We start from the raw sequence: 13,337 nt of genomic DNA, 5'->3' as shown, positions 1-13,337 counted from the left end.
CTGTATAATTTTTAATAGAGGTTAAATAAAAACAATGAAAAAATTTTTTTTTTGTAAAATTATTAAAAACGTGTGGGGAGATTTGTACCATTTTCTCATTAATATATTAATTAATTATTATAATTATGTGGTAATTTATTTTATAATTATAGAATCATATAAATATAATGAAGCACAAATAAGTAAAAAGCAAGAATAATTTCACTGTATTATCGACACTATAATTTGAATTTGATTTACACTTTGGTCTAAGAAACACGTGGTTGGCTATGCTAACACCAAAAATTAAAGAAATGGAAATAATTGAATTTCACGGTATATTGTCGGTTTATCATAGCAGTGATTACTTACTCTATCTAGTCTAAAAGTATCGACATCTGTTAGGATCTATTGGAGTTAACAGATAATTGTGACTGTCAATTAATTATAGACAAATAATTTGCAATAAAATAAAATTGCGACTGTAATTAAAGATCTAAGCTATCCTATCTCTCAAGTTGGACCAGACTGCTCACGGTGTGCCAATTTAATTTTAAATCGGTGAAGTAGTTTAGGAGTACATCGCGGACAAACATCGTGACAGGAGATGATAAGATATAATAAATCTGTAGAAAGGTAAATTCTGTACATGAAATATATTTCCAAAATAACTCTCAGGTGGTGATTAGTGATCGGTACTGATGCCAAAAATGCAATCAGTAAAAATTTTTTCTGCCTCTCTGTCTGTCTGTCTGTATGTTCGTTATAGAAACAAAAACTACTCGACGGATTTTAGCGAAACTTAGTATAATTATTCTCCATACTCCTGGGCAGGTTATGGTATACTTTTCATCACGCTAAGATCAATAGGAGCAGAGCAGTGAAGGGAAATGTTGGGAAAACGGGAGAAGTTACTCCATTTTTACAGTGATACTACTGTAAGGGTAGTAATAAGGTCTAAGGGCGGACAAAGTCGCGGGCGTCTGCTAGTACAAAATAAAAAAAAGTTGCATGTATGTAATGTAATGTCTTTATTTCCTCCTATCAATAGTAATGTGGTGTCCCGACATTGCCTTCAGCACGACATCTATCCTGAGCACCATCTGCGAGTAGTCCCCACTAGTCCGGTAGTGTCGGTACACGTGCGCTAGAGTAGTCTTCATCGACATGAAGGCGTAAGTTTTACCTGAAAACAGAAATAAATAGATGATCCTTCGTGATAGTTGACATAACAAATGGATTGCCCAAAAACATCGTTCTCCAGCTGGTCTATTTCATATTTTGATCTATATTATCAACCCATCAAAATAAAAAACAAATCAATTGACAAAATGTCATGCACATACTATGATACAAATTACAAACGTCATCCGGTGCTTACTAGTGGATGACACTTTGTCAATTTTAATAGATCTAGAGAGAGCTCAACGATCAGTATTAAAAGTAATGCTAAAAAAACCATACAAATATTCAACCGCACTACTACATAAAGATGTGGGGTGCTTACAGTTCGTCAACTCTTTATATTAAAAGCAGCTTTGTCAAAACATAGACAATTGCTACAATCCCCAAATGTAAAAAAGGTATTTGGAAAAAGAATAGTCAAGGTCAATCTCCCAATTGCGAAAACTGAGTTCGCTCGACGATTCACACCATATGTCGATGCAAAAGTCTACAACTTTGTTGCAAGGTCCTGTGATCTTTGCAACCTCTCAGTAAATCAGGCAAGTCTAACAATAACTAATTGGTTAAAAAGTTTAACTTATACAGACACTGAAGAATTACTCAATGCAAATATGAAATAAGCTAAAATAATTGTGTACACCATCTAATGTTTCTGCTTAGTGTTTTACTTTACTTTTCTTTTTTGTAATGTTTTTCTTTTTGTAATGTAGTCCTATTTATTGTAATTTTTGTAATTAGTCCTAGTCCAACGGAAAACATTAGAAAATCCTACCTGGTCTCCACGATACAGATCAATCTAGTGTGGAGACCACAGGCAATCTTATGGTTTTATGTATATTTTTTTTGGTGAATAAAGATTTTATTTATTTTTTTTTATTTTTATTTAATTGAGTCCAATTCAATAGGTTGGTAATAAAGACCAAAATAGTGAATAGGCCAGCAGGTGTGGGCAATATTTGATTTACTCGTAATTAAAATACGTAATTGAAACACAAGTACCTACGTATTATACACCAGTAGGTTTAGCATCCCTTCTGCCGACCAATTCACTAAGTTTGAAGTATGTTAGCTACCTAATGTAACCTGTCGAGTGTCATCCTCAGTGTCAATTTTTATCAGACATTCGTGTAAATAAGGTCAATATTGACTAATTAATATATTGACTAACTAATTAATATATGAATGTTTTTATAATATAAGATATAAGACTATAAATTCGTATTTTTTAACTTTCTTTAATTTAATGTAACATTTTATAAACGCACAAATAACAAAGATATGTATATGTAATTTTGTTTGAACACCCATACAAATATAACCCATACAAGTTACAAGTGTAACCCATGTTTAAAGCAAATAAATAAATTATTATTATTATTATTATTATAACGATCTTACTAAGCGACGATGTCATTCTTATATGACATTTGGTATAGAGCGTTTTTTAGCGATTCGTTACTTCTACAAAACTGCTTAAAGCATACTCAACACTTACTACCATACTTACAACTTACACTTATTAGCATACTTACAATTAAAAAAAACTCATTTATTAGAAGAAATTAGTGATGATGATAAAGTACCCTATATTGGGAACTGATACACATTACCTATACAAATTCTCTTTCCGATACTGAAGCCAACGAATGCAGTGTTTTTGGGCAAAGATGTGGGGTCAAGCCAACGCTCTGGCTTAAACTGTTCAGCGTCTGGACCCCACATGGGGTGTCTGTGTGCCCCATACATTAGCATGAAAACAGATCTGCCTTTCCGTAGAGTACAGTTTCCTGTAACAATTAATTGCATTAAAACTGTGAACTAACAAGTGATTTAAGTACAATTAAAATATTTTTTGAAGAGCAAATAATTATGATTATGAGGTATGTGCATTTAAAATTCGACATACATGTTACACTGGTAATGTGTACTCAAAATCAAAAAATCAAAAATCAAAAATTTATTTATTTCAAGTAGGCTCAGTATACAAGCACTTTTGATACGTCAGTTAACTATTTGTAAAGATTCTACCACCGGTTAGGAAGGCAGACTCATAATATTTGCTCAACAAAACGAAAAAAAATCACTAGCTGGTAGTAAGACATATTACAAAACTAGCGGACGCCCGCGACTTCGTCCGCGTGGAATTCAGTTTTTTGCGAATCCCGCGGAAATCATGGATTTTTCCGGGATGAAAAGTAGTCCATGTGTTAATCCAGAGTCAAATCTATTTCCATTCCAAATTTCAGCCAAATCGCTTCAGTAGCCGCAGCGTAAAGGAGGAACAAACATACTTACAAACACACAAACTTTCGCCTTTATAATATTAGTGTGATATTGTGTGAGAGTACTGTTACTGCGGTGTGGCCTGATACTGTAGAATTAGTTTTTGTTTACTAGAGACGCCCGCAACTTCGTCCGCCTATAGACCTGTTTAATTCGGCAAGAGTCAAGGAGTTTTTTATATTGTCCCGGGGCAATATACTCCTCTGCCTCTTTATTAATACGTCACTATTTCAGTTTAATAGACGTGCAGCTTTAATTGAACCGGCGAACTGTTTAGTTAAATTTTAATTGTATAGTGTCCGTCAATTTTAACGATATAGATATTTCTAACGATCACGATTGATGTTTCGATTAGATTAAATCGTGCAGTATATAAAACTGAAGGACTGCAGCGCCTCTCAGAAAGATCAGAACTTACGTAGTTTAACATCTTGGTCCAACTCTCTGCCAGACACCGGCGCGATGGGATACATTCGAATGCTTTCCTTCACCACTGCATCTAGGTACACCAGCTGTGACAGATCCAGCTTTGTGACGTCCCTGTCTTCGTCACCGAACACACTGTGCAATCTTGAACAATTTCTTGAATAAGTACTATGTATAATAAGATACTTACCTAAACGAGCTGCTTACGTAAGGAGCTTGCAAATTACTACTTATGTACTAGGTGCAGCATACGTAAAATGAATGCAGTATACTTAGACTGATTACAGAAGAGCTTGCTTATGTTTGAATCAAGGATCAGCCGGGCTGTCCAGCGCGGTAATGCAGCCAGTATTCTTGCCACCATTCCACGTGGGCATATTATAGTTATTAAGATAATCTTTATTGTATTCTTTCTAAATATGATTGAAATGTCTGTCCGTGTACTTAGTAATGTTGCAGCTTACTGTGCCGTTTAGAAACAACACCACGTTACTTAAGAAGATTTTATACAACACTAGCTGACGCCGCGCGGAATCACCCGCGTGGATCCCATTCCCGTAGGAATACGGGGATAAAATATAGCCTATAGCCTTCCTCGATAAATGGGCCATCAAACACTGAAAGATTTTTTCAAATTGCACCAGCAGTTCCTAAGATTAGCGCGTTTAATCAAACAAACATACAAACTCTTCAGCTTTATAATATTAGTATAGATGTTGGCGCTACAAGCGTAATAGTGTCTGATACTTGCGACGTATTTTTAGTATCTCGGACCAGGACATTTTTCTTAGTATAGGAGGTTCTCAGTTCGACGCGTTTCAAAAGCATTTTTTAAGGGTTTGTTGTACTCGCGTAGTTATCAGACCCATGAAAATTCGGGGATAAAATAAAGACTTTGTTACTCGCAATAAACGTGGCTTTCTATCAGTAAAATAATTCTTTAAATCGGTTCAGTAGATCCAGAAATTACCCCTTACAACCTCAAAAATATTTATAGAATTTATAGATACGTGGCCGCTCAGCTTATTTCGTAGAATTTGACTTACTCCTCAAATATTTTCTCTTGTACTTCAGGGTGGGATGCTACCAGAAGCATGGTGAACAGAAGCGCAGTAGCCGTGGTATCGTGGCTTCCAAACAGCATGGTGTCCACGTGTTCCCTGATCTCTTGGTCCGTGAAGGCGCCCTTCTCTATCGCCAGTTCCAGAAGTAGATCCATGAATGGCTTACATTTTGCACCTGAAATTTTTTTCAAGTATAGGCTTAATTTATCAGCACTTTGAAAAGTCATGTTTGATTTTTACTAACAACTCTATCATCGGCTCTGCTGAGAAGTACCGGTAAGAAACTTAAACATTTATTAACATTTACTTTGATATAAACTATTATTTCATGTAAATGGTATTTCTTATGCGAATTACCATTATTTTTTAGTTTTCGTTATATTAGAATATTTATTTCATGAAATTACTTTGAAAAATATTTTTCTTATTTTTATTTACGATATATCTAAGCCAACTAAATTTGACAGTTTTTCGTCAAAATAACCTTACTACTTGCAAGTTACAAGTACTAACCTAAGTACGCCAGTACCTACTTATATACTACTAAAGAATACATATTATGTACAAGGAAAATATGTACGGTAGAATTGAGAAACCTTCTGCTTTTTTTGAAGTTAGTCAAAAAATAATGTTAGATGGTAATGAATGATAAAATCTTTTTAACAAAAAAGTTGAACCGACTTCAAAATCACAAAAATAAACTAAAAAGCGAAAAATAACATCGTATGTGCTACCTTCTGATCACTTTGAAGGCGGTGTTTTATTTTTCTGGTTTTAGTGTGTCATAGAATAGTGAATGAAAGCGCCACAGTACGGGCAATTACGTTATTTTCATTTTAATATAAAATTACTTATTCGATTTTCATAAAAAATAAATGGGAAACTCTTTCAAACAAAAAAAAAAAATGACGAAGTTGTGAGGTAACAAACATTAAAAAAAATACGCGCTGAATTGAGAACTTCCTCCTTTTTTTGAAGAAGAAGTGAAGAAGGTTAATATAAAACCATACCTACGCCATGTTTTGAATCATACGTCGGTGAAGTTTAGTATAATAATAACGTGATCTGTACTAAATACAAAACAAATATTTACCACCTATCTTCTCTTCTACTGCCTTGCTGCCATTTTTCAAGTATTTTTCCTTTCTTTTTTTTAAAACCTGTAAATTTTAAAAAAAGGTACATATAAGAATGATTGTAACACAATGCTACCCTAGAGAAGGAAAAGAAGAAGAGACAGACAACAAAAAAGATGGAATTATAACGGAAGAAAGACAAGAGTGGAAAAGCAAGAAACGACTGCATTTAACTCATGAGTTTTCTCATTTATGTTTTTAATAGCATACTATATGTATATAATTAATAATCCAAATAAATGAATTAAAAGTAAAAAAACCTTTTTCAAACAATCTTTATTTGAATGCGCTAAAGTAAAAAAAAAATTGAAACTACTATACTGTCTCAGTCACTTATATAATATGTGATATAAAAGCTTGCCTATAAACAATAAGACCGCTATATGGATTTAGTGACGTCACTTTATGTTTCGAATTACTCTTAGCGCGCTCTTTCATTTGATACCCATTTTGTAGAGTGCATTTAAAATAAACTAGCCCGCTATCTTAGTTATGCCGCCATGTTGGATTTAGAATGACGTCACAAAGTAGAAGAACTTGTAGGTATACAACACAACGCAATTGATTGAAGACATCTGCTTCAAAATTGAGTTGCGAAATTTCACCAGAACAAACATACATACTTACATACATATATGTATGCAATTTAAATAAAAGCTAGTAAAAAGAGTTTGGTTTTTTTGAGGAAAAAGGAAACAACGATTACCGTATTAGACATATTATGCAAGATCTTCAGATTCCTGTCCTGTTTCTTCTTCAATGAGGAGTACCTGAAGAGAAAGTCGCTGAACAGCCAGAACTTCTGGATTCTTTCTCCAATGACTTCGAATATTTCTTCTGTAGCGTGTGAGTATTTGTCACTTAGCACTTTGTCATCTGATAAGTCCACACCGAATACTGTTGCTGGAATTAATAATTTTAGATGTCATCTTTGTGAGCCCATTTAAGTAAGTTCAGTAGGAAAGTATGGTTTAAAACATGGTTTGTTTTTGGAAGGTAGCAAGTTTAAAGGGTCCAGATCAATGATGTTAAATACTGTTAGATGTATTACTAGGTCGTGAAAAATGAGGCGCTCAAAAGAGTAAATTTCCACATCTCAATGTTAGTTGTGGTCAAGAACGAAAGTTTTTTAAACAAATAATACTTAAATATCGTCTACAGTGTCGAGTTGTGTGTTCAGGAAACGTAAAAACTACATAAAAGATAAAATTGTGCATGTGTGTGCTCAGTATTCGGATCATTTGTGAGTACGGTGAATTTGTAAGGACGTAACCTATCGTACCTTTATAATATTAGTATAAGTATAAAAGTATAAATACGTATTCTAGTGTTCAGTACTTACAGAAAGTGATTTCTAGAGCATTTTTCCGTAGATACACGTAGTGATCGAACGGCCCTTTGCCGACTTCCCTTTCCAAGTCCTTTACAAGACGCCGAGCTTGTATGTTGAAGACGTCCATGAAGCCATCCAGCACAGTCTGACTGAATGCTGGATTCAAGAGCTTGCGATGTGCAATCCATAGTGATGCTGTGAAGAATTTAACCAAAACACAAATCTGTACTAATTTTATAAATTCGAAAGAAAGTCTGTTACCTTTTCACGGCTAAACGGCTGAACCAATCAAGATGAATTTTGGGGTAATGGTAAATGGTAAAACATAGGGTAGGGTAGGAAAATAAGCATTGTAATTTATATACTTACAGGGTGCCCCGTAATTAAACGAAAATCAGATCTTTGAAATCTTACAGCAGCTACAGCATTGAAAAATCTGATTCAAGATAGAAAAAATTGTTTTGGATAATTAGGTGGTGTATTTATTATTTGCGTTTTATTCATTCATTACGGGACACCTGTATACTCTGTGTTCGTGCGTGCGTGAGAGAATGGGAAGCCAGACAGGGTGACGCCGTAACGCGTTACGTTACGAAGCTGGGGTAAACCCCCCCCCCCCCCCCCCCAAATAAGAATTTATCAGTTTTAATACAAATACAAACACTCACAGTCACTAGTGACCAGACCATCGCCCAGCCACGGCCTCGCGAACTGGTACATGAAGTTTTTCTGTAGACACGTGTTCGCTACCGTGTAGAAGTCATCTGGATCCGTGATACCTGAAAGTTTGTCTTGTTTATGACAACGTCAATCACCCACATTATAGAAATTATCACCTCTACATTTAACGTAATTCCAGGCAAACTGCGAGTTATTTAGCACCTACATCGGTTTAATGATAGATAATCGGTCGTATAAGTATATTTATTTACTAGCAGGCTAATTTACTATCTTTGACGTATGCTTATTATGACATATATACGAAATCGAGATTATATGTAACAAATGTCATCAGGTGCTTACTGGTGGATATATCATGGATATATACAGTAGGTAGATGACATATTGTCAATTGATTCAATGTTTATTTTAATGGGTTGAAATTAATGACCAAAATAATGAATAGGTCAGCCAGACGACATGAAATGGCCGACAGTGCTTTTGGCGTTTAGAAAATAGACTAAATTCGCAAGTTGAGTTATTTATTCGTTTACTATTTTTTTTTATTTCGGACCCTTTTTCCAAGTACTAATCGAAATTATAAAGTGGCTATATCAGTTTTGACTTATGTCAACTACCCAATGCTACATTTCTACTACTACTACTACTACTACTTGGTAATACCACAGAAAACATATGTACAAGGTAATACTTACAGTAGAACGTCGCAGGTCCGATTACAATCCTTACAACTCCTCCGACTTGTGTGCATTCCTGCATCAATTCTTTCGTATAATTCCATAATACTGTAAAATATAATACATAAAGATACAGTTGCTTAATAGCAGTGCCAGATTGAAGTAACTTTATGCCCTGTGTGTGCAAACTTCCGGCGCCAGCCTGCGAATTTGGTCTGGGGCCCATCAGCTGATCAAAATGGCGGCCCGGGCCTTCAAAATACGGCGATTGCACCGCGAAATGAGAGCCTTCAAAGAATCGGTTAGATCAGTGCAAATGAAAGACTGACCGTCAAAAGGTCGAGAGTTGACCTCGGTCGGTTGACCTTAGCTGGCGGGCTATATGCAGTGTGCGTCTGTCAACGTCTGAGCAGTCGCGTTACGATAGATATAAATACGTTAATAAATACTGTATAGAAAAATATTATTTTGTCTGCCACGGCACGGACCATAAATAGCAATAAACGGACCTTAAGTATCGGACGGACTTCTAATTTTACTGTAGATAAAATTCTTTCAATGCGATCCGTACGATGCGGATCAGTGGACGCACTTACATGGCTTTGTAAACAAATAATACTAAAATCCGTTGGATGAGATGCGTCCGATATGTTTTTACGTTACGATTATACGAACTATTCAAAAATCGTTTTCTCACTTACCTACTCGACTGGTATCCAGAACAAACTTGTGCAAATGTCCAATAAGTGGCAAATTTCCCGAGAGAATTGGAGGTTCATCATTTTCCAAGCTTTTCCTTCTCCACGCAATTAAACACGTCACAATTATGAATAATATTAGAAGCACGGTAAACATGATGTCAAGTCTGCTAAAATACCAAATACATAATTATGATATTATCAACTTTGGCTCATTGCTGAGCTCGAGTCTTCTCTCAGAATGAGAGGGGTTAGGCCAACAATCCACCACGCTGGCCCAATGCGGATTGGCAGACTTCACACACGCAAAGAATTAAGAAATTTCTCTGGTATGCAGGTTTCCTCACGATGCTTTTCCTTCACCGTTTGAGACACGTGATATTTAATTTCTTAAAATGTACACAACTGAAAAGTTGGAGGTGCATGCCCGGACCGGATCCGAACCCACACCCTTCGGAATCGGAGGCAGAGGTCATATCCACTTGGCTATCACGGCTTCTAACTAAATTCAAAAAAAACTTTTAAAAAACGTTAAACTGATTCCATAAATCAATGGATAACGGGTGTTTTTTAGAAGTATTCATTAGGGCTCTGTAGTCCACAAATAACCCTTATAGTTTTGCTAAGTCCGTTTGCCTGTTTAGTGCAGAGACTATATCTAAAAGCTGTAATATACCATGAGTATGAACGTTAAAAATGGGAACAGATTCGTAAAGTAAAATTTTAATTTTTTTTATTTTTTTTTAATTTGATTATAACATAATATGTAGTACCGTTTGATAGGTCGTTGAAAGATATAACGGGTCATTTACAACTATTTATCGATCTGTTTGTACAATATTAAAGTTTTTTAGCTTAAGCTTCTTTTTTATTATTAAGCTAATTTTTGTTAATCTTACAAAAATTAGCTTTTAAAACCTTGACACTCTCTCTCTCTCTAACTCTCCTCCTCCTCTTCTTTATCGATACGAGAAAGAAGTAGAATATTTAATGAATTTAAAAGGAAAACTGTAAAAACTAAGTAGCAATTTACTAATAAAGTGAACTTATATTTTTATAACACATTTGTTCGTAAAGTATCTCTTAATTCACCAATTTCAATAATGTAATGTATCTCATTACGCACTTGTAATGTAATGTATTTTAAAACCTTTATCATCCGTCTAAAAACGAATGGTACTTTTTTAAATCTTAGCAAAGAGTTTTTATGGCAGATAAGTGCTTATCATTTTAAAATTAACTTAACGAATGATAAAACTTGCGTTTTACATTACTTTGCGGCACAAGTGCGTGGTATGATATTGAAATTGAAATTGGTGATATAAGAGACACTTTTTTAAGAGCAAATGTGTTAAGTATAAATATTTTTAACACGAAAACTAACGTTAAAAGTCTCAAGTCCCCAAGTAAATCGGTCCCCGTACAATATGTGTAAATAAAATTTAAAAACAATAAGTTTACATAATCACTACCTTAAGTAGCCCGCACTCCCCGCCTTTTGACACCGATTACATTTAATTAACCATAAGTTAAAGTATAGCTAATGGCATACTTAAATAATTATTGTGTTGTACGTTATTATCGCATCTCATCGATAGTTCCTTTTCTATACTATAATACGTTTCGACAGTTACAAGCATATTATATCTACTTATGAATAGTATCAACTGATGACATTTAGTTATAGAATGTTTTTTTATGACTTTTTTCATTTTACATTACTTTTAGTTTAATTTTTATTTTAAACTAGCAGACCCGGTCAAGTTTCGTTTTGACTTATGTGCACTTTTTCCCTATCCCTACTCTACACTACCATACCCCTACATTACCCTATCCCTACCCTACCACTACAAATAACATAACATCATTGACGTCATTGCTCCCCACTTTGCTATTATTTTTAATGAATATGAGGACTTAGGTATGTTTCCGAACTTAATGAAGCATGGCAAACTGATACCAATTTTTAAATCAGCAGATATAATACATTTTAATAATTATAGACCGATTACAATATTGCCAACATTTAGCAAGGTTTTGAGAAAATCATTTAAAATTAAGTTTTAAGTCATTTTAATTTAAATAACTTATGTCATCCTGAACAGTATGGTTGTACAAAAGGTCGCAATACACCTGATGAAGGGGCTAAACTTTTAAAACATTTCTATGAAGCATGGGAAAGCTCTAAGAACGCTGTTGGTGTGTTTTGTGATCTTTCCAAGGCAATCTATTGTGTTGACCACACTCTTTTACTTAAGTTTAGTCACTATGGCATCAAAATTGTTACACTTGATCTCATTGCTTACTCACTGATAGAAAACAAGAGATATGCATAAATGATATAAAAAGGTTTAAATAAAAATTGTTTTATTATAGAAACATCGTATAGATGGCAAATAGTTATCGACAGTTACGCTCAGTGAGTGCACATCACTATGGCTCACTCTAGGCCCACCTGCTCAGCCAGTCGTAACTAATTTTATATAATGTATTATTGCTACCGGTAAACTGTATCATCACTTAACATTAGATGAGATCGCCGTCAAGGACTAGCTAGAAAAAACATATTTTGTTAAAAATCGTTGCCTTAAAAAGGAGCCCTATAACGGTCAGATATGCTTGACAAACTTGTTTGTCAAAGTTTTCAAGCAATGATTAACAAATGCTTCAAACGATTCATTAAGCAACGGTTGAAACAAAGCTGCAGACAATAAAATTTTTTGACAAACACGTTTGATTTGAGGAAAAATTTGACTATCAACTGACTATGGATAAATTAGATGCCACAGAAAATATATGTACAAATATCAATGCTAAGTGTAATTTATGCTTTTGACCATACTACAGCCTTTCTTGATGAGTTTGACAGTTTACCAACAAATAAATTAGAAATGAAGGTAGAAAACGCATGTCATTTCATAACTTTTTTATTTTAAATTATGTATGGATTGTTTATAAAATTTTATAAAAACTATAATAACCATATCTAATTGTTCTAAGCTTATTAATCAAATTTATTTTCATTAATTTAAGAACAAGTTAATTATAATTATTAATAGGTGTGAAATGACTAGTGATTTATACCCTCATTTTTAATTTGTTTGTTGGCAAACAGTACTCATGAAGAAAGGCTGTGTAATATAGTCAAAAGCATAAATTACACTTAGCATTGATACTTGTACATATGTTTTCTGTGGCATTGATCTAATTTATCCCTATCATACCTAAATTGTTAAAGGTACCTATCACATCACATCACACTATCACACTTCACACTAATATTGTAAAGTCGAAAGTTCGTGTGTAAGTGAAAGTGTGCAAGTATGTTCCTCTTTTACGCTGCGGCTTCTGAAGAGATTTGGCTGAAATTTGGAATGGAAATAGATTTTACTCTGGATTAACACGTAGGCTACTTTTGATCCCGGAAAAATCCATAGTACCCGCGGGATTTGTGAAAAACTGAATTCCACGCGGACGAAGCCACTAGCGTTCGCTAGTCATCTATAAAGTCTAAATGTAGGTCCAGACTGGACCTACTTAGAGAGATATCCATTCGATCTAGCTGTTTAATTTTTCTAAAAAGAAAAATAATTCAGATTAGCATTTCTATAGTGACCTGCGTACATACATCATTATCATCATCATCATCATCATCATCATCATCATTATTGTTGACGGCCTCCGTGGCGCAGTGGTATGCACAGTGGCTTTACCGATTGAAGATTTTTCAATTGGTCCAGGTCTGGATGGTGGGAGGCTTAAGCCGTGGTTAGTTACCACCATACCGGCAAAGACGTACCGCCAAACGATTCAGCGTTCCGGTATACGACATACCGGAACGCTGAATCGTTTGGCGGTACGTCTTACGTAGAAAC

The 13,337-nt window shown here is 34.6% G+C and overlaps 1 protein-coding gene across 1 annotated transcript; it reads right to left on the bottom strand.

Moving 5' to 3' along the window:
- Positions 1-1,010: 1,010 nt before the first annotated feature.
- Positions 1,011-8,207, bottom strand: LOC112052407 (cytochrome P450 4V2-like; the record flags this gene model as incomplete). The annotated part of the gene is made up of 8 exons (XM_052888902.1): positions 1,011-1,165; positions 2,775-2,951; positions 3,866-4,017; positions 4,920-5,112; positions 6,031-6,097; positions 6,780-6,976; positions 7,416-7,601; positions 8,075-8,207. Coding segments are annotated over 8 exons (1,260 nt in total), but the record flags the coding sequence as incomplete, so codon positions are not given.
- Between the last annotated feature and the right edge of the window lie 5,130 nt (positions 8,208-13,337).

The sequence above is a fragment of the Bicyclus anynana genome, chromosome 24 (genome assembly GCF_947172395.1).
Source record: "Bicyclus anynana chromosome 24, ilBicAnyn1.1, whole genome shotgun sequence".
In the NCBI taxonomy this organism is placed as follows: domain Eukaryota; kingdom Metazoa; phylum Arthropoda; class Insecta; order Lepidoptera; family Nymphalidae; genus Bicyclus; species Bicyclus anynana.
This window is presented reverse-complemented; position numbering and strand designations above follow the sequence as displayed.